General features: G+C 43.7%; 11 protein-coding genes across 11 annotated transcripts; 6 read left to right on the plus strand and 5 right to left on the minus strand.

Annotated features, from left to right (window-relative positions):
• Window positions 1-66: 66 nt before the first annotated feature.
• On the plus strand, window positions 67-3,734 carry O0I10_001626 (uncharacterized protein; the record flags this gene model as incomplete). Its single annotated transcript, XM_058481718.1, has 14 exons — window positions 67-453; window positions 533-629; window positions 698-805; window positions 878-984; window positions 1,043-1,129; window positions 1,198-1,338; window positions 1,389-1,500; window positions 1,566-1,726; window positions 1,781-2,307; window positions 2,363-2,688; window positions 2,761-3,180; window positions 3,241-3,375; window positions 3,438-3,594; window positions 3,656-3,734. 14 exons carry the CDS (start codon window positions 67-69, stop codon window positions 3,732-3,734), a joined length of 2,844 nt encoding a protein of 947 aa, XP_058347575.1.
• Window positions 3,735-4,204: 470 nt separating this feature from the next.
• On the plus strand, window positions 4,205-4,591 carry O0I10_001627 (uncharacterized protein; the record flags this gene model as incomplete). The annotated part of the gene is made up of 2 exons (XM_058481719.1): window positions 4,205-4,363; window positions 4,427-4,591. The coding sequence occupies 2 exons, from the start codon at window positions 4,205-4,207 to the stop codon at window positions 4,589-4,591; spliced, it is 324 nt and encodes a 107-aa protein (XP_058347576.1).
• A 330-nt stretch (window positions 4,592-4,921) lies between these two features.
• Window positions 4,922-5,237, plus strand: O0I10_001628 (uncharacterized protein; the record flags this gene model as incomplete). Its single annotated transcript, XM_058481720.1, has 2 exons — window positions 4,922-5,078; window positions 5,149-5,237. The coding sequence occupies 2 exons, from the start codon at window positions 4,922-4,924 to the stop codon at window positions 5,235-5,237; spliced, it is 246 nt and encodes an 81-aa protein (XP_058347577.1).
• A 95-nt stretch (window positions 5,238-5,332) lies between these two features.
• On the minus strand, window positions 5,333-5,952 carry O0I10_001629 (uncharacterized protein; the record flags this gene model as incomplete). Its single annotated transcript, XM_058481721.1, has 3 exons — window positions 5,333-5,383; window positions 5,448-5,637; window positions 5,714-5,952. 3 exons carry the CDS (start codon window positions 5,950-5,952, stop codon window positions 5,333-5,335), a joined length of 480 nt encoding a protein of 159 aa, XP_058347578.1.
• A 953-nt stretch (window positions 5,953-6,905) lies between these two features.
• Window positions 6,906-8,590, minus strand: O0I10_001630 (uncharacterized protein; the record flags this gene model as incomplete). The annotated part of the gene is made up of 4 exons (XM_058481722.1): window positions 6,906-8,117; window positions 8,170-8,241; window positions 8,315-8,515; window positions 8,588-8,590. 4 exons carry the CDS (start codon window positions 8,588-8,590, stop codon window positions 6,906-6,908), a joined length of 1,488 nt encoding a protein of 495 aa, XP_058347579.1.
• Window positions 8,591-9,143: 553 nt separating this feature from the next.
• On the minus strand, window positions 9,144-10,739 carry O0I10_001631 (uncharacterized protein; the record flags this gene model as incomplete). The annotated part of the gene is made up of 1 exon (XM_058481723.1): window positions 9,144-10,739. The coding sequence occupies one exon, from the start codon at window positions 10,737-10,739 to the stop codon at window positions 9,144-9,146; it is 1,596 nt and encodes a 531-aa protein (XP_058347580.1).
• A 222-nt stretch (window positions 10,740-10,961) lies between these two features.
• O0I10_001632 (uncharacterized protein) lies at window positions 10,962-12,061 on the minus strand (the record flags this gene model as incomplete). The annotated part of the gene is made up of 6 exons (XM_058481724.1): window positions 10,962-10,983; window positions 11,073-11,289; window positions 11,355-11,563; window positions 11,641-11,732; window positions 11,790-11,915; window positions 11,981-12,061. The coding sequence occupies 6 exons, from the start codon at window positions 12,059-12,061 to the stop codon at window positions 10,962-10,964; spliced, it is 747 nt and encodes a 248-aa protein (XP_058347581.1).
• Window positions 12,062-12,490: 429 nt separating this feature from the next.
• O0I10_001633 (uncharacterized protein) lies at window positions 12,491-13,262 on the plus strand (the record flags this gene model as incomplete). Its single annotated transcript, XM_058481725.1, has 3 exons — window positions 12,491-12,611; window positions 12,980-12,989; window positions 13,052-13,262. The coding sequence occupies 3 exons, from the start codon at window positions 12,491-12,493 to the stop codon at window positions 13,260-13,262; spliced, it is 342 nt and encodes a 113-aa protein (XP_058347582.1).
• A 1,097-nt stretch (window positions 13,263-14,359) lies between these two features.
• On the plus strand, window positions 14,360-16,923 carry O0I10_001634 (uncharacterized protein; the record flags this gene model as incomplete). Its single annotated transcript, XM_058481726.1, has 13 exons — window positions 14,360-14,447; window positions 14,510-14,642; window positions 14,699-14,786; window positions 14,857-15,065; window positions 15,121-15,256; window positions 15,317-15,446; window positions 15,507-15,746; window positions 15,801-15,881; window positions 15,942-16,019; window positions 16,079-16,179; window positions 16,277-16,339; window positions 16,440-16,542; window positions 16,604-16,923. 13 exons carry the CDS (start codon window positions 14,360-14,362, stop codon window positions 16,921-16,923), a joined length of 1,770 nt encoding a protein of 589 aa, XP_058347583.1.
• A 1,778-nt stretch (window positions 16,924-18,701) lies between these two features.
• On the plus strand, window positions 18,702-20,426 carry O0I10_001635 (uncharacterized protein; the record flags this gene model as incomplete). Its single annotated transcript, XM_058481727.1, has 2 exons — window positions 18,702-18,903; window positions 19,012-20,426. 2 exons carry the CDS (start codon window positions 18,702-18,704, stop codon window positions 20,424-20,426), a joined length of 1,617 nt encoding a protein of 538 aa, XP_058347584.1.
• A 769-nt stretch (window positions 20,427-21,195) lies between these two features.
• On the minus strand, window positions 21,196-23,867 carry O0I10_001636 (uncharacterized protein; the record flags this gene model as incomplete). Its single annotated transcript, XM_058481728.1, has 15 exons — window positions 21,196-21,293; window positions 21,359-21,616; window positions 21,674-21,772; window positions 21,823-22,207; window positions 22,268-22,359; window positions 22,420-22,523; window positions 22,614-22,660; window positions 22,728-22,779; window positions 22,841-22,896; window positions 22,972-22,983; window positions 23,060-23,113; window positions 23,215-23,318; window positions 23,374-23,399; window positions 23,486-23,563; window positions 23,644-23,867. 15 exons carry the CDS (start codon window positions 23,865-23,867, stop codon window positions 21,196-21,198), a joined length of 1,689 nt encoding a protein of 562 aa, XP_058347585.1.
• Window positions 23,868-26,530: the final 2,663 nt, after the last annotated feature.

A 26,530-nucleotide genomic window follows, 5' to 3' on the forward strand; every position in this document is an offset into this window, starting at 1 on the left:
ACCGTGTTGGAGAGAGTCTTTCTACTGAAGCAATAGAAGCGGGTGTGTGCTCTGTTTCTTTTCTTTATGTCCAGCTTTTCCCTTTTACCACTATTTCGCAGACATCAAAGCGACAATGAAGCTAACCATGACGTGCCCGATGCCACGGAAATGACACAGATTGTAGACATTGACCGGATATTGGCTCTCACAGACGCTCGGCATACTCTACGTTCCTTAAGCAACAGCGACAACAGCGACAACGACGACGACGATAGCAGCATAAGCTCTATACATAATATGCAAGCGGCCGACAAGGAGTATTACGACCCATCCACCAATGGAGGTCGCCGCCCTTACTTTGACGACGAGTTTGACGAATCACGACAACGACTCGTTTCCGACAATGACATTGAACATGGCGACCGTGATGAAGACGACAACCAAAGTATCGTGAGTCTAGAACGTGGCAAGGTACTATACATCCATGTCAAAGGTAGCGTCTTTGGCTACATGCATTAATCTCTCTCTCTCTCTCTTCTCTCTCGAATAGCGCAAGGGCAATGAAAAGTGGATCTGTGCGGTCTTTCTCGCCATCGTGCTTGTGGGTGGTATCATGTGGGGTCTAAGTTTTGCCCAGATGGGCAAGGGTAAAGTATCTTTTTGCGAAGCGGAAACAAGGGGTACATTGGAATCATTTCCCTAATGCTTTTTACAGGAGATGACCAACAAGCATCCGAAGCAACTACACGCCATATCGATTTCGATGATCTTTACAATGATTCCTTTGTTCCTTATCGTCGTAGCCTTGTGTGGGTCGAAAATGGTTCGTATCATTGCACCAATCTACTATCTGAAACAACAACAATAACAGGTCCATAACTGTTCTTTTTATCAGATCCCCGCGATGGTGTCTTCAGCTATTTCGATTGGGTCACTGGTGATATTCTATTGGAATCCGTAGAGGATGGCACAAGTCGAGTACTAGTCAAGGCATCCGATTTGGTATGTACATAGTGCTATGATAGACTTGACAACGATGATGCTAACTTTATATTAAAAGGTGATTGACAATGAGCAATTGGATGTATCCAACTTTGAGATATCGGCGGATGGAAAGTTTCTCATGTTATGGTCCAATGTGACAAGTGTATGTATAAAAAAGAGAGAGATGCTCATTGTTGCTATGTACCCAGTATATTCACTATCCATGTTTAGCAATGGCGATACTCCACCCGATCCAATGTCTACATTTACAAGATGAATAACAAGGCCCTCTTCCCCCTTTCCGATTTGTCCACTGTCGCCGATACACCAAAGATCGCTTATGCAAAATGGAGTCCCACAGGTCATCGCGTGGTAAGTTTGCTGTTTACATTTGCGATTTTCAATAATCTCATTGGTATTAGGCATATGTCATGGAAAACGATCTATATGTGTCCGACCTTGTGGAATCGACTCGTGTTACATTTGATGGATCAGCTACTGTATTTAATGGTGTGCCTGATTGGGTATATGAAGGTGCGTAAATGAAATCACATGATGATCCCAAGCGTTTGGATATTAATGATAGGCACTCTTTACAGAGGAGGTCTTTGGCACTGATAACACCCTTTGGTGGTCACCTGATTCTACCCATTTGGCGTACCTACGTTTCAATGAGACGGCTGTGCCTGAATACAATGTCCCATTTTACACCGTGAGCAATTCGAGCTATCCCGTGGAGCTTAGTATTAAGTATCCCAAGGTAAGTCAACGATGATGATCAATGACAAGCTGATGATTCATTGTCCCATCATAGGCTGGTAGCCCCAATCCACTCGTTTCTCTTCACATCCACTCATTGATCGACAATGCTTCTTTCATGATCACCAAAAATGCAACCGAACACTCGTCAGCAGAGACTGTGGGCGACCATCAAGACTTTGATGACGACGATCGTTTGATTACCGATGTCACATGGGCTTCTGACGACCACAGCCATCTTTTATTTAAGCAAATGAATCGTGTTCAAGATCATGAAATTACCAGCCTTGTTACCATTGGCTCGCCTTTGAACAAAACAACCGTGACACTCGCACGTAGCTATCAGCCTAGTGATGGAGGCTGGATTGAAGTTTCGCAATCCATGGTCTATGTCCCCAACAACAACAACAGCAGCAGCAACAGCACTCAATACATTGATCTCGCTGATAGTGATGAAGGCTATTTGCATCTTGCCATGTTTACAGCTGACAGCAAGAAATCAGCGGACCCTCTTTGGCTCACCGCCGGTGAATGGGAAGTTGTTCCAAACTCGGTTATTATGGATGTGGATAGGAAGTTAATGTGAGTAGTGGATGCGTTTTCATGGAGGCGAAAGGCACTCATACCTTTTCATTAGCCATTTTATTTCGACTGAGCGATCACCCTTGGAACGACACTTGTATACCATATCACTTGACAATGCCGATCCTGCATCCACCAAGACATGTCTTACGTGCCCTGAGGATCCTGAGACACATGGCTATTATTCAGCGTCCTTCTCACCTAAGGCTGGCTATTACGTTTTGAACTATGATGGGCCCGATATCCCAACAACGGTTGTCAAGAGCGTTGATGATCCTAGTTTTGAATCTGTGCTTGAAGACAACAGCGATCTCAAGAAGCTTCTTCAGAATTACAGCCTTCCAAGATCGAGGATGGTCACTGTAGAGAGTGGTGGTGTAGGCAAGTATACACTTTGAAGGATGAAGGATCCACGAATGGGGATGCTCACTCATATACATGCCATGTTTGTAGAAATGAATGCCGTTGAGATCCTACCGCCCGAATTTGATGCCAGCAAAAAGTACCCTGTTGTATTTAATGTATATGGTGGCCCTGGTTCACAAACCGTATCGTATCAATTCCAGCTCGATTGGCACATGTTTTTGGCAAGCAAGCTTCAATTCATTGTGGTGATGGTGGATGGCCGAGGTACTGGTTACCGAGGTCGTCAATATAGAACAGCTGTTCGCAAGCATTTGGGTGACCTGGAAGTCATTGATCAAGTAAATGCAGCCAAGCATTGGGCCCAACTTGATTATGTGGATCCCTATCGCATTGCCATTTGGGGTTGGTCTTATGGTGGTTACATGGCAACCAAAATTGCCGAATCCAATGATGGCGTTTTTTCAACAGCTATGGCAGTTGCACCTGTGACCGATTGGCGCTTCTATGGTAAGCTGTGGGTGGCGCACTATTAATTTGACATGGAGAATTGACATTTTCTTTTTCTAGATTCTATTTACACTGAGCGCTACATGCTTACACCAGAACTGAATCCTGATGGTTATACACAAAGTGCTGTGAACAACATGACAGGCTTTGACCATATCAAGTACTTGCTTGCTCATGGCACTGGTGATGACAATGGTACAAAAGGGCATATTGGTTTTGATGTAACGAGTGGTATCTCATTCTTGTTTTCCTTATAGTGCATTTCCAACATTCTGCAGTTCTCGTTGACAAGCTTACCCAAGCCGATATCCACAACTACCGTGTGCAGTTTTACCCCGATAGCAACCATCGTATCAGCTACCATAATGCAAACCCCAACATTTATTACTTGCTCACTGACTTTTTATGGGAAAGGTAAGGCTAGCATACAACATGATATGGGGTTAGAGCAATGATGATTAATGGGATCATTTAGTTTTGGTGGCAGAGATTACCTTCATGTCCGCACTGAGACGCATGGTCGATTTTCAGGTCCTCTTCCCGAGCCCGCTTAAATACCTACTACCATCATGTAATGCCATTTCACGATTTGCAGCATACTTGGATGATAAACGATATACATACATTGTGCATGTTCAGCTTTTATTGATATGTGGATGCATACTTTTATGGGTACAAGTGGCTGGTATTGATTGCGGGAGTGATATAGATGGTCATAAGCTTTCAATTACATGGACCATCATAGTAGTAGTGGTTGAATGGCGGGATTTGAAACCCTTAAGGACCCCCAAACTAGTGTGTCTGGGATTTGGGGGGAGGGGAGAAGACGGGCTACAAGTTGTGTTGGAGGAGGAGCAAGCATCTGTTTCCTCCCCTTTTCGCTGAAGCGTTCGGTTCTCTTAGGAGTTAAATTTTACTTTGCGCAAAGCGACATTATCAATCAGGTAATGATGGATGAATGAATCAGAATGATGGATGAATGGATTTATTGATCGATGGATGATTTGGCTGCTATATAGACATCATGAAGTATCTCGCTGCTTACCTTCTTTTGACTGCCGGTGGCAAGGCCAACCCTTCCGCTGAGGACATCAAGTCTCTCTTGAGCTCCGTTGGTGTTGAGGCTGAGGATGAGCGCATCTCTGCTTTGATTGCTGCCCTTAAGGACAAGGACGTCAACGAGGTAATATCATGGGCATGAGCCACCATGGCAACGGTTTCCATTGACAATTCTTTCATTGCATAGGTCCTTGCTGAGGGTAAGGAGAAGCTCGCCTCCGTTCCTACTGGTGGTGCTGCTCCTGCTGGTGGTGCCGCTGCTGGTGGTGCCGGTGAGGAAGCCAAGGAAGAGGCCAAGGAGGAAGAGAAGGAAGAGTCTGATGAAGACATGGGCTTCGGTCTCTTTGACTAAGCACGCTCTTTTGTGTTTTTCAATCACCTTTTTTGAAGAGAATAAAGAGCGTCCATGCTGGATCATCAGCAATGGTCTCCATCCAAGCACAATGATTTATGTTTTTAATGGGAGTTGTGGTGGCATCAATTATACAATGAGATGGGATTTTAAAGTAGCGTTGGATAGTACATAGGGATCCAGATCTTTTAAATAAGCTTGTTGTTTAACATGGTTACTGCTATTCTATATCACTACAAGAGTCCTGTCGCCAAAGTTGAAGCGGGCTAAGACATGTTGGGAAGTGAAAACAGACTCATCTTTCGCCTATCTTTATACCAGCCTTGAAGAATGGATACGGACACAGACAATATCGCACGACTACGAGGATACCTCAACCATAAAGCTCGCATTGCAATCACGGACGGTCGTGTGTTCATCGGCACCTTCGTTTGCACTGACAAGCAAAAGAATATCATTCTTGCCCATACCACAGAATACCGAGGAGGTAGTGCATGTACTCACCATCGTCATTGGTCACCACTTCTCATGCTCTTTTTTTTTCCTTGACGTTCTAGATGAACATAGAATCGTTGGACTTGTCATGATCCCCGGCAAGCACCTCGTCAAGATGGAGATCGAAGACCTTGAGTCTGTAATAATGTAGATATCCATATACGTATACATCTCCCCCACCACCACCACCATGCATTTCTCCTCTCATCCACCTTTGTAAAGATACACATGCATTTAGCTTTTTATTTATTGTCCAATATATTCTTGCACAGTACGAACAACCAAGGCATGATCGTCCTATGTATATAGACACCATCATTAGCAAAAAGAGAAAGAGAACAAAAAGGCATAGGGTAGTTACCTCTTGAGCAAGACCAGAGACAGTGATAGTACCAACAACACCCACATCCTTGATGATCAAGGGGAATGCACCGCCATGTGCAGCGTATTCTTGCTCGCTTACATAATACTTTTCCTCAAGGGTCTTGTTCTGGCTGGCGCAGTAGCGGCCCATGTAGAAGCTTGAGTGACGGAAACGCATCACTGTTTTGCTATTATGGGGTGGGAGATGATAAGCCCAATCATGCATGGGTACAGCAGGGTTGTATATATATACCATGAACATACTTTTTACGAAGGACCCATTCGTTATTATCGGGACCAGTGCCTTGCATGGCATAGTGGAAAAGTTGATGGCCAGCAAGAGTAATATCAACGAGCACGGGACGAGTGTATGCCTTGGCGTTTTCGATCAACTTGAGACCAAGTTGAAGAGCATCTTCAGAAGTAAACTTGGTAAACTGAAGTTTGGCTTCTTGTTCCAACAAGGTAGCGCAAAGGGCCTTAAGGTCGGTGGTGTTGCTCATGTTGTGTGTGAGTGGAAAGAGGGAGAGAGATATGTGTGGGTGGAGAAAAAAGGTGATACGTTGTGTTATATTGGGAGAATCTGGGAAATAGCGAACGGAGAGAGGAATTAGTCTCGTCTTATTAATCCACTTGCTGATCACCGTCAATTCGTGAAAACAACCAACCTTTTAAATTTTACATACCTTGCGATGCATATGGAACACGACTAAATCCTTCTTGCTGCTTTCTTCGATAGCACATCTTCTTTGAAGACGAAAGATGTTTGAATCAGTAATAACAGGTATAGTGATGTCGACGCTTTAAGGGTGGATCACGATTTTGATCTAGGTTGCTATATAATGGTGGGGGTAATGATAGCTTGCCGATGGTATTCTTGCGTACATTGTAAAGTACTTGGTCATATCTATACACGATGGAAGACATCAAGGACTTTGCTTTACATGAGCTTCCAAGAGGATCCGGGATTTTGCGTTCCGCCGATTTCAGCATAACATACGAAGCCAGCAACTGGTTTGGCTATCTATTTCGAAGATTGTGACACGCCATGGATACTGCTGCAACGCATCATCGCCATATTGGATTGGTTGATGAGTAGGATCCTTGCATATCGGATGTTGTTGCCACGCAACCATGCCAATTTTAGTCCCGGATGGTGTATCCATGCCAACCCATCAATGCAGATAGCTACATCCAAAATGGATGAGTGTATGGTTCATCATGCAATAGCACCAAGTTTTGCCTCATGACAAGAATCAAAATCACAATGACGACCACAACAATGAGATAGAAGGACAATGAATGAGCACAAAGGTGCCAGCTCTCGTTCACAAGCGTAACCATACACAAAGAAAACAAAAGGAAGGATAGGCTATTGAACCAGCAATCGAATACCTGAGAGATGCGTCCCAATATTATTATTACTATTACTACTGCTACATGGATTGGCGATTTGCTACCGAGAAAGGGGTCTATGACCTGATGAGCCCTTGGCTTCCCGTAAATGATACTGTAATCCATTCATATTCTTATACCGCTTGGTGCAGTTGGGCATGGCACATCGATAGGGCTTGTCAAACGATTGTACTTGATCCACGTGGACGTTCTTCATGTGCATAAATAAGCCGTTGGATTGGGGAAAGCTGGTGTTGCAAATGGCACAGCCATAAGGATTATGTTCACTGTAAGGATCATCCAATGGTTGCTGTTGTTGTAAATGATGATGATGGTTGCTTTCTTCCAATACAAGCACGTGTTGATGCGGAGGATGTTGTTGTTGTTGAGGAGGATGCTGATAATGCTGATGATGTTGTTGTTGTTGATGATGATGCTGATGGTGGGATGGATGTGTGGAGGAGGTTGTAACCATGGAAGAAGGATAATGATGTTGTTGTTCAGGTGATGCATGATGATGGTGATGATGATGATCGTTATTGTTGCTATTCAATTGCTGTTGTTGTAATTTCTTGAGTTGAGCCATGCGTTGCAGTTTACGCCATCGATTACGACAATGCAAACCAGGCCTGCCCTCAAAATGCTGAGCAATCTTTTGCCATTGTGAACCATAATCCTGGTATAATGCCAATAACCGTTCATCTTCATCCGTGGTCCATTCCGATCGATCGATACTTGGATCAAGTGACTCACGCCATCGTTTAGCGCATTGATCATCTGTTCTTCCTTCAAGCATATCGGCAATCTTGCTCCATTGATTGGGATACTTCATGACCCCTTCCCTCAATTTCTGATCCTCCTCCTCAGTCCATGCACCTTTGCGTAACGATGGATCAAGAGAATGGAACCATCGCTTCCGGCATTTCTTATTGGATCGTCCCGGTACACAAGCTGCAATCTTGGCCCATTTTTCTGTTCGATCACCATATAATTGTACTGCAAGACGTAACAAGTTGTCCTCTTCAGGCGTCCATGGTTCTCGTTCACCCAACATTTTGCGATGTCTTTTTGGATCAGGTTCAACGGTGATTGTAGACGTGGAGGAGGATGCTGTCATTGTCGTGTTGCTGTTGTTATTGTTGCTGTACAATGCCGAGGGTGTGTTTTCATTCACATCGATACTTTGTGGGTTGTCATTGTTGGCATTGGTTACTGTAACATTGACCATCGGGTAGAAGGCGAGAAAATCATTGTTGTCCTCGGGTATCATGATCTACATGGATACGTGTGAGTTACATTACAAAGAAGGAAGATGAATTATTTACCGATGAAAAAGGTTGACTCGTGTAATTATCGGCGATGTGATGCTGCTGCTGTTGCTGTTGCTTGTTCGTGGTCTGAAATACAAAGAGGTGTGCGTGTTGGCCATGTGATAACAATAACACAAACGATGCAGGTACTAACGCTTACCGAGATAGGCGGATGATGATGATGATGGTGTGTCGTTGCCGATGATGGTGGAAGGAATAAAAAAGTCTCCTGTTGCGGTGGCAACTGTAACCCTGCTGTGGGTGGTGGTGATGGCTGTGGTGGCCGTACTTGTTGTCCTCCTTTGAACCCGTATTCACCCTGTGGAAGGGCATGTTGCCCGAAATCGTATAATGGGGTATACTAGTAGTCCCAATGACTCCTTGATTAGTCTCCATGGAGGGATTCAAGTCTAATTCTCGGGGAACAACTTACCATTTTAGAGCACGAGAGAATAAAATAACTCGAACGAGGGAAGAAGGAAGGGTGGAGAAACGGTGAGGAAAGTAAAGGCGGGGGAACAAGGTTTTGGTCGAGGCTAATAGAGATCTTTTGATTGGTGCTAGTCTCCGAGAATATTTTAGAGATACCAGCAAAAAGGCACGCGCACAGCCGCTCATCATGATATCACACCGACTACGGATCATCAAGTAGCCGTGTGTATCTATCCTGACATTAAACCCCAATTCCCCTTGTCTTGAAACACATTGGGACACACAAGATAAGCTTATACAAAAAACTCTGTTGTTGTTGTTGTGATGGTTTCCATGGAGAATCTCAAAACTCCTCTATCGTCGGCCCGCCATTATTTTTTTTTCAATCGTCGTCCAGGTCATCCGACACGCAGTTTGTTTCACTCACTAAATAGAATGCTATTCATTGTTTTATTGCAACATTGGGTACATGAATGGGGGTATCTCTTTTATACATTGCTGGATTGGAAATAGGTGATGATAACGATGCGCGGATTATGAATCTGATATGCTACCTATTATTGTCCATCTCCTTTTTTTGCTTCGGTATCACTCTTCATTTGCTGAGTAGTATGACCAAGTATATTTTCATCAGCCATGTCCAAAGGTAGCATTAAACTCTGAAGGAGCATTGTGCGATGTTGTTTCTCGATATTTGTTGTCAATGATGATTGTTGATCTGCATTAATTCCCAGGTCTTCCTCTTGAGGAAGGTCGTCAGCCATGTGTGGGGTAGGTGGGCTGTCATGCAAGTCGGCGGCTTTTACCGTTTCATTTGTCCGGCAAGGCACGTGCGTCAATGTCATGGTGTCATTGTCACTTTCACTCGCTGCGGTATCAGAACATTGATCTCGATAACGCTGATTCTCCATTCTCACTCGTTGTACTTTTTTTTGAAGTTGCTCCAATCGGCGTCGTAATCCTTCCAATCCAGAGTTGCTCTCAACGTAGCTGGTTGTGCCACCTGGTGACATGGATGCCATATTGGGCGATGTTGTTGTGTTGGTGGTGATGCTGTTGTTGTTGTCATCGTTATCGTTGTTGTGTGTTGTGTGACCGACGTCATCATTCTTACTGTCACTATCATCAGCACTAAGCGAGGGGTTGTCGGGAGAAAGCTTGGTTTCTTGAAGCAACTTGAGAATATCATTCTCACCATTGAAAGGTGGCTCCTTGTTGTCATTGTCATCACCTGAAGAGACTTTGGTCTTTTGGAGTAACCTGAGAATATCGGCACCACCACCGGTTGTTGGTAGCAAGTTGAGATCACCACCAGCACGCATCACAGGGGATCCCTTCTTTGTATAAATTAGTGCATCTTCTTCAGTGGCTACCAAGGAAGGTTGAGATAGTTGATTGTTGATCCAAGGGATACGAAGCACACGAATGTCTTCAGCAGGCAAAGTCCAAAGGCACTTCAAGTCTGTATGGCATCCAGCAAAATAGCGATGATCCATTTCCACGCAGCTGTATACTTCAGCTGGCACATTGCAATAGCAAAGAGGCGTACGTAATGGACGCAAAGGGAAAGTGTTGTGTGCTTGAAACAGGACGCAAAAAGTATAGTTGAACATGTCACATGATGAAAGGTCGTCGTCGTCTTGAAACACGGGTCGTTCCTTCCTCATTCGCCATTGATACTTTAGCCATGGTCCTTTGTGCATATGAAAAGTGCATATAACAATGCTGCTAGTCAATCCTTGATGCTGATTGTATCCACACTCGTATACTGTAATATCCCCTTCCTTCTTTGCCTTTCTTTCACTCGCTATTTTGCCGCAAAAACAGAGTGGGTGATCGGATAACTCGCGTGGTTTGACGATATTCGCATGGCATAAATTGGGTTGATAACTTGGTTGTCGTGTCGTCGTGCTATTGCTCTTGTCGTTCATAACATGGCAACCCTTGTTGCCATCGAGAAACGGCCGATATTGTTGTTCATGGCTGAATGAGCGCGATTCCGATAGTCGTGGTGGCGGCAAGGACGACGATGGTGAAGCTTGTAATCTCGGCTCGTTTTCTTGGCTTTGGCGTGTGGCATAATCGATCCACTTGTTCGCTCCCGGATCTTTGGTGTGTTCTGAATCAGGCGAAGAATGTGCTGTGCGGCTCATGGCGTGGCCTTTGGTGGTTGGAAAAGAAGGCAACTGTTATTATCGGGTGTAAGCATACCAGGGACGGCAACCACAATCAATCTTCAGACTTGATTTCTGAGTCGCATACCCACTTTTTATTTGTAGGCCCTGCGTCATGATGACGATACTACTAGCTACCATGGATAGATAGAAAGGGAGTGTTATTGTGCTATATTAGATGAATTTGGAGGAGTGTTGTCTCTACAAATGAGGATTTGAGGCACTGCAAATAAAAAGAGAGAGATGCTCATCATGTCAATATACAAATGTGATTCATTTCCTTTATTGTTCATGCGTAAAATGAAGACTTACGCAAGATGCTTGATGAAATAGGCATAGATTCTACTCCAGGCTTCATCACGAACAGCTTGTTCGGCCGAGCGAGGTTCAATGTCCTTATCAACAAAGCCCAATTCCTTGCGCTTTTCAATACTCCAATCATCGTCATTGAGGAAAGCATGGCCTTGATCAGGATAACGGTAAATGATCACATCAGAGGCACCCTTGAGGTTGTTTTCAAGTGCATCAGCTATGATAAGGCTGGTTAATCAAAAGGGTCGACATCTTTTGGTGCCGTTAGTTGATTTTTTTTACCTGCAGCAGGATCACTGAAACCAGCCATAGCGTCCTTGCCACCAAAATGGCCTTGAACAGCGGTAGCGCTTGTGATCTTGGATACGTCAAAGTCAGCGGGAGGAGTACCATAGCATGACACAGCGGCCTTAAGAGGTGGGTTGTCGAGTTGTGTAGCCAAAGCCAAAGAAAGACCACCGCCCATGCAGAATCCAATAGCACCAAGTTTGCTATGTAAACACAAAATACAGTTTCAGCGTCCCATGTCCCCCAGCTCTTTCTACTTAGTACCAAAAGCAAAACTTACGTGTAACCTTCTGATTTCAAATGGTTGGCAAGCGTTTCAAGCTCGTTCATGGCAACCTTCCAGTCAAGGTTCGACATCAAATGGCTTGCTTCCTAACGTCACATACGAGCTTAGTGGGTATGCATGCATCGAATGACTATTGTACTTACCTCGGCTGTCAAACCAATCTTTCCCTTGTACAAGTCAGGAACAACGGTACGAGCACCAGTGTTGTTGGCAATACGTTGGGCGTGATTTAGGATCGTATCATTAACACCCCACCATTCTTGGAGTACCTAGCCACATACGCATCTTAGTTATCATGACATGGCCTTTAAAAGTAAAGTTTGTGCTTCTTTACAATGATAGCAGCGCCATCGATCTTCTTGGAGGCGTCCTTGGGGTCAAAAGTATGGATCTTGAAAGGCAAGTCAGTGGACATGATGGTTGAAGAAAGTGAAAGAAAAAGCAGTAAAAAGGGTACGTTCTTTCGTTTTCCGAATAAGAAAGAAAACGCGTTCGTGCGAAGGTACGGATAGCGTGAGTGGAGCTTCTCAAGCCAATAGAATCGAAGAATAGTAACTACGATGAATAATAAATGCTAATAGTAAAGCTCTGGCCAATGAGAAAGGGGGATAGTAACTGCCAATAGGGAAGGGAGATAGTTGTTGCATGAAATGCGTAAGGACAGGCACAACGCGTTTTATAAAAGTCGGCATCTTTTATTTTCACTTCTGCACTATTGAGTATACGCGACGTTCAAAGGGACATAAAGCTCGTCATCCAAGAACAAAGGGAATCCTCCTTTCCAACCAGCAAGGCCCAGCAATTCAGTGTTGTCATCTCCCACCACCTTCGACCCCATGTCCTCATGTCGAATGACAACACCAATGACCAACCCATTAGAGTCCTTGAAGCTGAGGGACCAGGTGTACCGCTATCTGATTTGCTTGTGGATATCGAGCCTCGTGCAATCAATACAAACAATGATGGTGTAGACACCTTGGATGATGATGTTAATGGGCGCCATGGACCAAGAAGAAAGTGACGTGAATGAGAGCATACTCATGTCACCTACAAATTTATCAACTTACTTTTCCACCACTTCAACTCAGTATTCAATGGTGCTTGACCACTTTATCAATTCAATCTATCATGCAGCCTAATGGCGCGGCATTTGGCTGTGTTCCATGATGGACCCTTTGTGATAGGTATATTTGTAGGCAAAAGGCACCCTCTCAATCTGATGGAAAATTTGGGACTCCTTTGTAGGTGACATAAGTACATGCCAGCTCAGACCATTGTAATGCTACGTTACCGGCCATTGGTCCTAATCAAGTTATGCAGTTCATATGCATAGCCTGCAACTGGTAAGAATGCATGCTGTTTACTACATTCATCAAGGGTTCTAATGTACATTAATCTATCATAGTGCAAAGCTTGACATGCCCGAGGCCGAGTTCATACGATTCATTATCCATGTGCAATCAGCTCCAGCCATGTATCAGCACATGCCAACAGTGGTCACAAAGGACTTCGTCTCAAGGATGTATTATTCATTCCCGAACCATGACAAACACACTGATAAGAAGCGCAACGAAGAAGCCAAGGTATTGATCTCATCCATGTCAAAATCAACATAGCTCTTCTTACACAAACCGTTATAGCCGGTCTTTGGCATATAGTAACAGCATCCAAAGGAGAGTTCCAAGAGGTTGCGGAGGAAAACGGGCTCATGTGCAAATTCACTCACATGTAAGGATCATTCGATACTGACGCCGGTCCACTTTGGAGACCTTTATCATTTGATCGGATCACTAATGCCGACGACGAAGCCGTACACCACAATCATTACAAGAGCAATATGCAAGTGATGCTTCTTGTATGCAACCTTGCACGAGGAGCCGCTCCTATGGCTGGACTTTATTCATGGATCGAAGCATCTTAGTCCAATTGTGGCAACAACAACGCCACTTGTTTCAGCAGCAGCTTCACAACATCATACACATACAACGTTAAACGACAGTACGATTCTTTCGCCCTATACCGATCTTTTGGCAGGTTTGGAGCCTTCGATCGTAGCCAAACCATTCAGTGTGAAGGGCTTTCGGGATTTCGAGGCTAATTCGGCATGGCATAAGGAAATCCTATGGTACCGATGATTTGGCAGGGATGGCCCTTCACGACTTTGTCCTCAGCCAAGAAGTCTATTAAATGTATAAATTCTAGCATCTAGTTATCCCTTCATGATCATCATTTCATTATAAATATTCATTGTGTATGTGTATTCGCCATGACGAAGGAGTGAAATCATTACATAGAAGCATTCAAAATGTTTCGTTTATTTGGTGATCAGATAAACGTGTCAAGCAAGTGCCTAGCTACTCATAGGATCATCTATTATCAACTTGTCTATCTTTGTTCTGCTACGATCAAGTGACTAAGGCGTTTGGGCTAATACCAATACGTCCTTAATTGAAGCAAACTGCATGGTTGTGTGCAATGGAAGCAGCACCATCGATCTTCTTGGAGGCGTCCTTTGGGTCAAAAGTATGGATCTGAAAGGCAAGTCATTGAACATGGTTGAAGAAAGTGAAAGAAAAAGCAGTATAAAGGACCCAATCATTTTGACGCATGAATTTTGTTCAACTCGACGGCGACTGAGGGGGGTGGGTGTCATTGTGTTCTTTATCCAACCGGCAACCTTGTTCCGATCTCCCGTTTTACCCTTTCTTCCAGCATGACAGGCCATCGAAAGAAACCATTCAGTGGAAAAGCAAAGAAGGCTCAACTGCAAGCTCGTAAGGCCCGTAAAGCGGCGCGTCAAGGTGCGTATGCGTGTGCATGCGATCAGCAACTCTTGTTCGAATGCATAACAATGGTCAACTAGATCGTGCTGCCCATGAACCCCATCCTGCCAATGAAGAGCAACAACACGATGAGCCCAATGTCTTGCAAGCATTTGTACCAGCCCGTGAAGCTGCACCCACCTTTGATAGGAAACACACGGGTAGTTCTCGCAAGTAAGTGGTCCCTATCCACATGATTCATGCACACAGTATCTGATTTGATGCAATAGACTGGTGTCTTCATTCGAAAAGCTATCAAGCGAGACCATCGAGCGTGCTCGTCTGGAAAGCATGAAGCCATTGAAAAAACTGCCCAAGGTAACAAAAGAGGTATAGTGCCTATTACAAAGAGGATGGATCATTGATGCTTTCTTTGTTGTTGTTGTAGACCGCCCTTGAGATTGGCGTGGATGCTTTTCCTGATTCAATGGATTTTCCCAAACGACCACCATGGGATTACAATATGTCCAAGGAACAGCTTGAGAAACGAGAGAACGAATACTTTCAGCAATGGGTATCAGGGATATACGAACGATATGAGGGGCAGCAATCATCATTGAGCTGGTTTGAAAGGAACCTTGAAGTTTGGCGTCAGCTGTGAGTGTATATAACTTTATATCATCATCCGTTATTAACTCTTTTATAAATCTAGATGGCGTGTTCTCGAGATCAGCGACATTGTTATCGTGGTGATGGATATCCGGCACCCCCTTCTTCATTTCCCAAGGGCGTTATACAACTATGTTACAAAGGAATTGAAACGCAAGATTGTTGGTGTTTTCAACAAGGTAAGCAGAAAAAGATCAAGCTATCATACCTATCATGCTTATCTCTTGCGACATCTTTAGGTCGATCTCGTTTCCGAGTTTACAGTATTTGCGTGGAGAAAGTACTTTGAGCAAGAATTTCCAGAGCTACATGTCACCACATTCAGCTGCTATCCTCGAGATGAAAAGTTGATCGATGATACGTCTACATGTAAGTTTATCAAAATCAAGATTGCAAAAGCAAGTTGTTAACAATCTTTGATGATTCAAGATGTGTTGAAGCAGCGCGCCAAACGACCCCGAAAATGGTACTATCACGCACAAGGCATTGCCAACATTCTTCGCACGTGCAGCAAGCTTGAATTGGACAACAAATCAGTACCTGTGGATTGGCAAGCATTGATTGATCGCTATGACAATACCAAGGAGGAGGAAGAAGAAGAAGGGGATGACGAAGATAACGAAGAGAATTGGGATGATGAAAGTGATACTGGGAGCATGGTTGGTCTTGGTATGTAAAGGAAACGCGTTTGTCAAGCTACTACCTACTTACATTTTGTTATAGATGACGAATTCAGTCGCGTTTTGGATATCTCAAGTCAACAAGCGACACCGCACAGGGATTATATTACGTTGGGATTGGTTGGTAAGTAGTATTGGTCATCATTGTTCAAAAGTCTGGAACCAACACTTTCTACTTTTACAGGTCATCCAAATGTGGGCAAGAGCAGTTTGATCAATAGCATTATGCAAAAGACGGTGGTCAGTGCCAGTCGCACACCAGGTAAATCTATGGGGATCAAGTCTTTCCCAACATTTATTCACGTGTTTATGTTTATATAGGCCATACGAAGCATTTCCAAACCATCCACCTGACTGATAACGTCCGATTGTGCGATTCACCCGGATTAGTGTTCCCGACCTTGCTGCCTCGGGCCCTACAGGTTTGTATATTATTTGGATGGGAACAAGGGGGTTAAGGGACAACGAGACGCCACAAATGCATTAGCATGTGATTGATAATCATCATCATTATCATAGATTCTTTCAGGCATGTACCCAATTGCACAAGTTCAGGAGCCTTATAGCGTGGTGCAGTACCTGGTGAGTGTTTTTTCTTTTTAGTATAGATGAAATCATCGTCTGGGTGTGACGAATTCCTATGTCATTGATTGCATGATTAATAAGAAATGCTTGTAATTAGGCTGAGCGGGTCCCTGTTGAAAAGATCTTGGCGTTGATACCCCCCGTGGATGATGTCGATCAAGTGTCTACTTTCCGATGGTCTGCGTGGACGATTCTTGAAGGTATGTGAAAGTGGAATGGGCCAATTGAGGTTGCTTTGTATTAAGATGTTATTCAACATAGCTTATGCTATTCAGCGTGGGTTCTATACCGCCAAAGCAGCGCGTCCTGATGTATATCGTGCAGCCAACACCATCCTACGACTTACAACGGATGGGCGTATACTGATGTCATTTAAACCCCCTGGATTTTTTGAGACGTCAACGTATGAGAAACTTCGTGTGGAGGAGCAAAAACAGCTAGCTATCGCTGCCCAAGAAGAACAATCAAATGGCTCGGATGATTCGGATGACAGCGATATCGAACAAGGAGACCAAGGGGGAAAGATTAACATTACCCAAGGCGGTGCATTTGCATTACTTGCTGATGAAATGGATGATTAAAAGTCTACTTTATCCTTCTCTATGCACATGGTTGATCCTTGTTTATATACAACAACAAAGAAATGGGAATTTGAAAGGATGTACAATTATGCACGAGAACGCCAAAGGTTGCATTGACTATGCATCAACGAATGATGATTGGATAGAACGTCTAGAAGCTAGAAGATGTGTATATTCTCTTCACCATTAGCAATAAAGTGTGCATGAATACCTCTAAATAACCACTTGACATCATCAGCTTTGGATCGCCTTATCTACTAAACCCCAATGTATTCGTCTTGTGAATTCGGTTGTAGGTGGTCCCAGATCAGAACAACATATGCCTACATGTGCGATGCTCGTCGACTAGCAACATTCTAGTACTAAAAAGGGCCCACCGATCTCATTCATAGCTACAGCAAGTTCTTTTTATCCCCAAGTTGAATGATGGTATTACACATCTATGCACTTTAGTTATCACGCTCACGTCATCCATCCCCTTAAATAAAGCCTGTAATTACCAAGATGGATCATCAGCCACTCGATAATGAGTAGAGGAAAACATGTAGGCTTTTTGTAACTTTGACCAGCTATACATGTAAATGCTAAACTAGTGGAACGGGACACCTTGAATGTCATATGCAATTTCCGCCCCCTTTATGTCCTAATGTCTTCTTGACAGGAACAAGATGTTGCTTTGGGAACAAAAATAGATCTTCATGTCTGTGATTGATGATGGGCGCAAGTGACAACGGGCAAAAGTCGTTTATGGAAAGTCCAAGGAGCTGTTGCTTATGCATTCGGCGGGGATGGAGGAGAGAGATGTTGTGATGAATGTCGTGCAAGGTGACGCACATACAATTGTACCACGAGGTGGAAACGATTCTCGTTCCGAAAGGACGGGCAGCAAGTAGTATCTTACGTATCCAAGTGAAAATTTTTTTCTGACCCGCTTAGACAACCGCCCTAAAGGCAGCAGTTATAAAAGAGGGGACGCGTGGGCTTTCGAAAGAACACGTTCTTCTTTTCCTTGTGGTCCACTATGTCGTTTGTTTAGAATAAGGTAAAGATATACATTTGGCTTTAATTTGCATGCAGCAATAATCAAGGGCCCAAAACAAAATTGCTTTCACATGATGATGTTTGTTAAAGCATAGTTCAACTGAAAGAGGACTTACTACCCTCGTCATGTTGATCTAATTTTCGCCCCTATCTGATGATGCAAGAGCACACACATAAGAAAATGCTCGGGTTGTCCTTGTTAGCTGCATGCAGTGTTGCATTGGATATTGATCTAACCATGGATTTTGATGCCATTTAGGTAAATGCAGGCTTCCAAAAGTAGCGGACAAGCGTGGAGTTAATGTAGAGATGAATGTATGCAATAAACGTGTGTGCAATGAAAAAATGGACTCCTATTTTTGTGTATGTGTATGTGTGGCTGCATGTTGGGTGGTGGGTGTGCGGGTGGGTGTGCAGAATGGGATATTTTCATATGGTGAACTCATCATCATGTGATGGGAAGGACAGCTGATGCATATAGAAAAAGGAAGAGAGAGAGAAAGCGCGCATGCACAAGGTATCAGCGGGTTCACAGTGACGTGCGCACACTATTTCTTTGACCCTTTTCTATTTCACAAAACCTACCGTTCTTCTTTCTTCACGTACACACACACACACACACGCACTTTTTACTTATTCCCCCTCTCTCTTTTCTCTCTCTCTCTCTTCCCCCCTTTCTCATTTCTTTTCTCTACCTTACCCTACTTGCCTGATACCCCATTTCAGTGTGCACAATGATGTCCCATTTGAACCCACCTCATTTGGACCTGAAGACTTCGTCGCCATTTCAAACTTCCGGTGCCGGTGGTGGTCCTCCTTCACCTTCCTTGTCGACAACTTCTTTCATGTCCTCAGTATCATGGATGGCTGAAAAGTCGAGCAATGAATTGATTCCTATGCTGAAGAATGCCTATTCTGCTCTTAAAGATAAGGAGAAAGGCAAGTAACCATTATCCTTTTTCAGGCAACATGCGCCTTTCATGTGAAAATGATGACTTATTCTCTCTCTTGCTTTCTCGCTCTCTCTCTCCTTGTTCCCCTTTTTAGATTTAATGTTGGCAGCTGAAATTGGCAAATCTCTCTTGGAGAACAATATCCGTTTAAAGACAAGTTACGAGGATCTCCTGCAACAGACTCAGCGATCATGCACTGCTCCGCTTCCAACACCGTCTTCGTCACTTGCCACCCAACAATATCCCGACAATGACGACGATCATCAGCTACAACAAGAAGATAGTGAGGAATACGATGATGACGATGATGATGATGAAATGCGCTTTGTACCCTCGCATCGTACACGTGAAGCCATGATTGAAGTCCTTGAACGTAAAAATGTGGAATTGGCCAAACGATTGGAAACGGTGATGGCTGAAAAAGAGACGGCTGACAAGAACAATCAAAAGCACACACGCAAATTGGAATCTGAAATCGATGCTCTCAAGAGCAACTTGGAGATTGCCAGCACCAAAATACAGGAATTGGAGGAGATGAATGAACGACAACGTCGAATGGATCGTCTCAAGGAACAACGTCGCTTACCAGAAGAGGATCAAGAACAACAACAAATCATGGATGATCTCTTGACCAAGATTGATGAATTGCAAGTGGAGAACAACACTGTCTTGTCATCCAAAGCCCAGTTGGAATCCAAGCTTGCTGAAACGTTACGTGATCTTAGCCAACTCAAGCATCAATTTGAGCAATTCCAATTCACCCAAAAGGATTATGAAACTTTGCAAGAAGCTTACGAGCGACAATTCCGCCATATCGCTGAACTGAATGCGAGTGTTGAGGAACATCGTACCGTATTACAAAAGCTGAAGGATCGTGGCGTCAGCGTTCATTCAACGCCTGCACCCAGTGTGTGTGGTGGTGCAAGTGTAAGCCCTAGCAACCAAGGGATCCGCCATACTTTGCTTGGTGAACTTGAATCCGAATGGCTCAAGCGACATGTTGAATACCTTCCATCCGCATTGTCAGCAGCTGCATCAGTCACATCGTTTGGTACAAGTATCAAGACGTCACCTTTGAAGGAGGGATATGATGTCAATGATGACGAGGCTATTTCATCCACCATGTCCATGGAACGCAATGCTCTCGAATCCGTTCTTGCCAAAGTCAGTGGTATCGATAGTCATGTCCTTGATGAAGCTCTCAGCTTTATCAGCAAGCTTGAGGATGAAAATGACAAATGCCTTGATCTTATCGAATACGACGTTGAAGGCGAGGACATGGACTTTGATATCTTTCCCGCTCGTGATTTGTATCCAGATCCCAACACGTCCTTTGCCGTGGTTGAAAGAGTGAAGCATGCACCAAAGACTTTTGTGGGTCGTGTACGTCGTGCCGTCTTCATCTTCTTCAGAGCTGTTTGGCGATGGTGCCGATTTGCCATGATTCTCACCACTGCCGTCATTATCAGTGTTTGGAATGGACCCGAGGGCATGCTCTTGGAATACTAAGTTCCTCGTCTTTCATATATACTACACTACTACACTCCTCACATTTCTTTTATTTTTCTTCCTTGTCAATAGCCTTTCCTTCTTTTTATTATTTATCACTTCTTTCCTCCATTCGTATATACTTTATCCATGATGCAGATATGCTTCTTCACCCCACCCCACCAGCATTCTTATATGAGTAGTCGTACACATCTCTCACACACACACACAACACACACACTATATATGCTTCCCGTCCCTGCTCACACACACAATCATCTATACTACATCTTATACTTATTACATAACACTTACATAAAGAAAGAGATTTGGCGTGTTCTGAATCCAACCACAACAAAACCCCCCAGTCTGCCTTTTCTTTGATAAATAGCTTTGCATGGATCATACTTCTTTATTTATTGTGCCGTCTATACTACAGCACTTGTTGCCATGGAAACCACCATGTTGTGGATACGGCTCTATTGTGATTGTAAATGGCACCACTTTTTATCATCAACGCTCAATGATGATCATAGATCAGGGAACAAGAATAAGGTCAGCTGTCATTGCTCATAAAATCAGGCGATTGTTTAATCCATGGTGAGCTTCAATGTTTGCCTCCTTCCAAATCTGGGATGATTCCCATCATCAAGCCTTTGATTTTTCTCTTTTGGTAACTCTGCTTTTTTGGTTCTATCCAATGTAGTGATCACATGAAGTACAGTATCCACACCCAACAATGTGCATGATCCATCACTATTATCATCGAGGAACTTCTTAGGATGTAATTTTATGGCTCGTTTGACGTTGCTATGGTTTCTTTTTCATGTTGCTTGTCAGATTCACCGTGTAAGGAGTATTGCTTGATGCACAATGCGCTTATAAATTCTATAACGTAGCAATGTTGTTTATACCTCCCAAGCTCTTAACAGTATCATTCCCAATAAACTTACGTATGATTGCAGCTGCCGTCATCATGTACCAGAGATTTTTGAAAGCATCATTGTAAGCACGGATCACAGGTTCTACGTATTGCTCAGGTAGTCCATCGTAAATGAAGGTAGGAAGCTCAATAACATGTTGGACATATTCAAGGGGGATAGTTTGAGGAAGATCGCTTTTCAGGGACCGGTTGATTAGCATCGACGCCACAGCGATACCAATACCACCACCTAAATTGCTCATGTAGGGCCTTAGACTTGATGCGACAGCTTCATAGGATGTTGGTTATTAAGAAGGACACGATACAAGTAAATCACGTATCATACCAAGATCATCTTTGCTGGCAGATGCTTGAATAGCAATCATGGAGGCTTGAGTAACGCACCCCACTCCAAGACCACCAACAGCAACAACACCCATGACCTCTGGTGAGAATTTGTGTGAGATAGGGTCGTTGCAGTCGATGACTACTTACCTGCCCAGCTGGTGTTAATATCAAACGTAAGAAAGAGTCCACTAAGAATAGCCATCAAAGCAACGCCAAAAGAGAGTGATGCACGATAATGCCCTGTGCGTGATATAAACCAGGTCGAAATGAATGCTGCTGTACAAGCGGCCACTTCATGAGGTATCAGTCGAATGCCTGATGACATTGCAGAATCACCTCGTACAACTTGAAAATAAGTGGGGACGTAGTATATAAATGTAATGAATGTTATACCCCATCCGGCGTTATAGATAGTCAAAAAGATGATGCTTCGGTTGTTGAACACCCTTGCAGGGAACAATGGTTCAACGGCTACTTTTCTCTCTACAAAAGCCAATGGAGCCACCAATGCACATGACAATACAAGAGGGACCTTGTTCAACTTTAGTACATATATGCCAAAATCAGTTGCTGTTGGATGGCGCAAACTTACAATGGTAATTGTGGAATCCCACGGGTAACCTTGAGCTGCAAAACTCATGGACAACATAAATAACGTCGTTGCAGTCATTGCAAGCAGGATGCCTTTGAACAACTCATTCAATAAACGTCCTTTGTATTACAATAAATATGAATAATGTGTACCAGCATAATCGATACGCATGATTTTTGCCTTGAAGTTTTGCTTTTTGGTCGGTATATTCAAAAGGGTTGCTATAATCACCATCGACGTAACTACAGTCGGAATGCTGGTTCATGAAGCTTTATTAGTAGTATTACCAAGATCGCATTGATCATTGAATCAATGCACGCTGGATTATATTTACAAGCTCTCTTACTTTACAAAGAAAATGCCACGCCAGCTTACGTGATCTGTCAATGCACCCTTGTGGTAGAGGTTGCTTGGTATTATTCCTTGTCAAAGTGCGTTGATGCATTATTCGCTTACTTACCCCGACAAATGGACCAGTAATGATTGCAATCGAAAAACACATATCCAGGAATCTAAAAGATGAATACATGCCATTAGCAATTATCGAAAGGGATCATGCTGTATTATCTTTACCCTAGGTAATTCGCTCGTCGCTCCAATGGTACAATGTCACCCAGTACAGTGTATACCTTCAAGTGATGTGATTTATCAACCTCCATACCCACATGAAAGCGCTTTTTTCATAGGCTATCATTATAACTTACAAGCGGAAGAATCTACATACCAATGAAAAGCTTGTTATGGTTCATACGATCTAAAACAAATGAAACGAAAATCTTCGCTGTTCCCTACCCCGGAAGCACCTATGCCTTGGAGAGCACGCATTATAATAAGGTTGATCATGGACTAGGTGTATGCATGTTCCAGCAAGGGGTTTTATGCAATAGTATGTAAGAAATCATTGATCGGCGCCACGTAGCATAGCCCTTTCTCCATGATTACCCTACCTGAGCAACACCACAGAGTATGGAACCTATGGTAAATACGCCAAGGACAATGAGAAAGATACATTTACGACCAAAGATGTCAGATAATTTTGCCCAAATGGGTTCTACACAACGTTTGGTAAGCAGCTTGTGCGTAATAGGAACAACATTGTACATTACGAAAGGCATTCTGAGCAACCAAGAAACTATATAGACGAGGAAACAAAGAATCCCATTAGCATGGATATGACTAAGCCATGGCAAGGAGATGGTTTAATGATGCCGCATATACCTGCTTGCCACCCAGGACGAGATTAGCATGGCGTTAAAATCAGATGCTATTCGTGGGATGGCCGTTGTTATAATTGAGCTATAGGTGAGCGAAGAAAGGAAAAGAATCATGAGTCTAACCTTCGTTATCGATGCACTCGCTGGTGAGGAGCTACTTACTACTCCAATGCAAATGACAACAAAGCCAGCTGAAGGCCGATGAATATCACATACCACCTCCACCTCGGTAGAGGAGGATGGATAGAGCAGTTGTTGTCGTCCGCTATGGTATGGTGGTCATTGTCTTCTTCAGTCGTTACAATGATTTCATTGTCATTGATGCTGCCGCTGCTGTTATCGTATTCTTTATGCTCGCTAGAGAGCGCTTTAGATGATTTCTGCATTCGTGTATTGTGATGGTGGAGAAAAAAGAAAGGAGAAATGCATCGACCTATAGACGACTGTTGATATGCATGATTTTGGCCCTTAGGGCTTCTCTTGCATATCCTTGCATATACGCTTGTGTATATGGTAAGGCTTGGTCTCCACCTTCTGCGCCTTCATTTTCCACGATAACAATGCGACCTGTTAAATGGCCATGCCTTCTCGCTAAATGAACAAAAGAAGAACGTGTGTTACGGCGTTATTGAAAAGGGAGGTGAGTGACATTATCGAATACAGTCTTTGTTCAAGACACAATGAATCAATCAGGCCCTTTCTTCCTCTCTTTTTTTCTTTATCACAACATTTAGATTATTCTAATCTACAATGCATGAAGTGCCCACACACGACGAGGCCCTACTCAGCAAGGAGGAAGGTCTCTTACATTATAAAAACTTAGAGATGGTTGGCAACACAATCTCTTACTCGTTAAAGTAACCCCTTTAATCCAACATCATTCATACATAGGAGACAGATTGAGAGGTAAAATGTATTGCTGTGATAGGGGATGGATCGATATGGTAAGTTGCTATCCTTTGGGCGTGCATTTGCAAAGGTGAATGGATGGATGTGAGGTGGTCCTTGATGCATGGTGACCAATCATATGCATAATGCGGTAAAATGCAGTTGGATGGTGATGAGGATTGCATATGGTTGATAGGATGCACATAGCTGCCATGAAAATCGCGTGTAAAGTACGATAATTGAATGCACAGATCGTTCACGATGATACCATCAAGGTCTTGTTGACAAAGATGCACTCTTTCCACGCATTGTATACACCTGATCCCTTCCATCCCATGGACCAAACCAATATCCATATCCATATCCATCATAGGAAGTCGTTTGTATTGAAAGGCAAGTTGCTACACGTAAATAAAGCTGCTTCTATACAAGGGCTATCTGCTGTCCACGTGAAGGAGGGCTGTAAGCCAAGTTGCTGCAAGGAAAGAATGCTGCTTGAGACAATGCAGCGAAGCTGCTGGAATGGATGCTGTTACGTTTGATTGTGGTCGAGGATTGTACAAGAGATGGTGAAGTGTCAAGAGCCTCGTGTGTCGTAGTAGAATGGGATGGCTGTGTACACGCCATGGACTTGCCATTCAGTCAAAAGCAATCGGATCAAGACAGCTGTAGGATTGACATGATGGGTTGAAACAGGACAATTGTTCACTGGTGGTAGTTGCACTTGAATGGGTCAACAGTTGAGAATGGGAGAAAGAGGCAAGCAGCAGCGAGTGGAAGAGCTGGAAATTAACCAGATTTTTCTTACGTTGGATGACACTTCTTTGTTTGAGCGTTTTTCAGTCAAATCCCCTCGGATCAAGAAAGTTCAATGATGGAAATGATGGGCTGGAGCAGGACAATCGTTCGTATGCATTGGATTGGGCAACAAAGTTGAATGGGATGAACGGGCTATTAGCTGGCAGTTTACAAATAACTTTGCAAAATGATTGTTGTGAAATTGGATGATACTTCTGTGTTTGAGCGTAACTCAACCAGATCCACTCGGATCAAGAAACTAGAATGATGGGCATGATGGGCTGGAACAAAACAATCGTTCACATCCATTGGATTGGGCAACAATGGAGGATGGGAGGACTGGGTAATTAGCTGGCATTTGGAACTACTCCTAAATAGTGTACAAGAATCATGCATCGCCTATGCTGACTGACTCAAGTTACACAACACGACCCTCTGCATCTTTTGCTCTGTCAGGGTCTAGCTACTTTACATCAAACAGAGACCACTTCTCATATAGCATCACGCTTACAAACGTAAAGGTGCCTGTATCTCCGAACTTTACAATGAAACATGGGGCTTTTATTAGAGCAATGGGCTCGGCTTGGCCAACTGCACCTTGTGTGAAAGTTTCACGTTCAATGTCGCAACTAGCCCAAAAAATATTTTTTTGGTCGTCGTCGTCGAAGAGGTCGACCCCCGGATCCAGTTTGGCTGGTGGCGACATTGCGAAATCTGGATTGGCAAGCTTGATCGTGAAACTTACACCCAAGGTGCTGTTGGCCAAGCCGAGCACATTGTTCTATCAAAGACCCCACGTTTCATTGTAAAGTTTGGAGATACAGGCACCTTTACGTTTGTAAGCGTGATGCTATATGAAGAGTGGTCTTTGTTTAATGTAAATGCTTCTGACCGCTTGAGCCAAAGACACGAGGATCGTATTTGGCGGCACAGCTACGTTTGCATGAACGAAAGGGTCAATGTATAATTACTTTGCGGATCATCCTACGACGTCATTGCTAGCTAACGGCCACTCTTATCCAATCATCATTGTTGCGAGATCCACTGCATGAACGATGCTCCTGCTCGGCGGTGTCTCATTTCCATGATTCGTGGGGTTGATCCGAGCTGTTCTTGGTGCCACGAACCATGATTGGCCATCGACGTACTTGTAATCTAAGTAAATGTCATCTCTCTTTGACGCCAACAGTCGAACAACATTGTACTTCGTTCAGTTACGTATTGCTAGAGGTCCTTCTGCATGTACAGCTCTCCAAGGTCTAGCTACTTGACAATGAACAAAGGCCACTTCTCATATAGCATCACGGTTACAAACATAAAGGTGCCTGTATCTCCAAACTTTACAATGAAACGTGGGGTTTTT

This window comes from Lichtheimia ornata, assembly GCF_029851405.1.
Source record: "Lichtheimia ornata isolate CBS 291.66 chromosome Unknown scaffold00004, whole genome shotgun sequence".
Lineage (NCBI taxonomy): Eukaryota > Fungi > Mucoromycota > Mucoromycetes > Mucorales > Lichtheimiaceae > Lichtheimia > Lichtheimia ornata.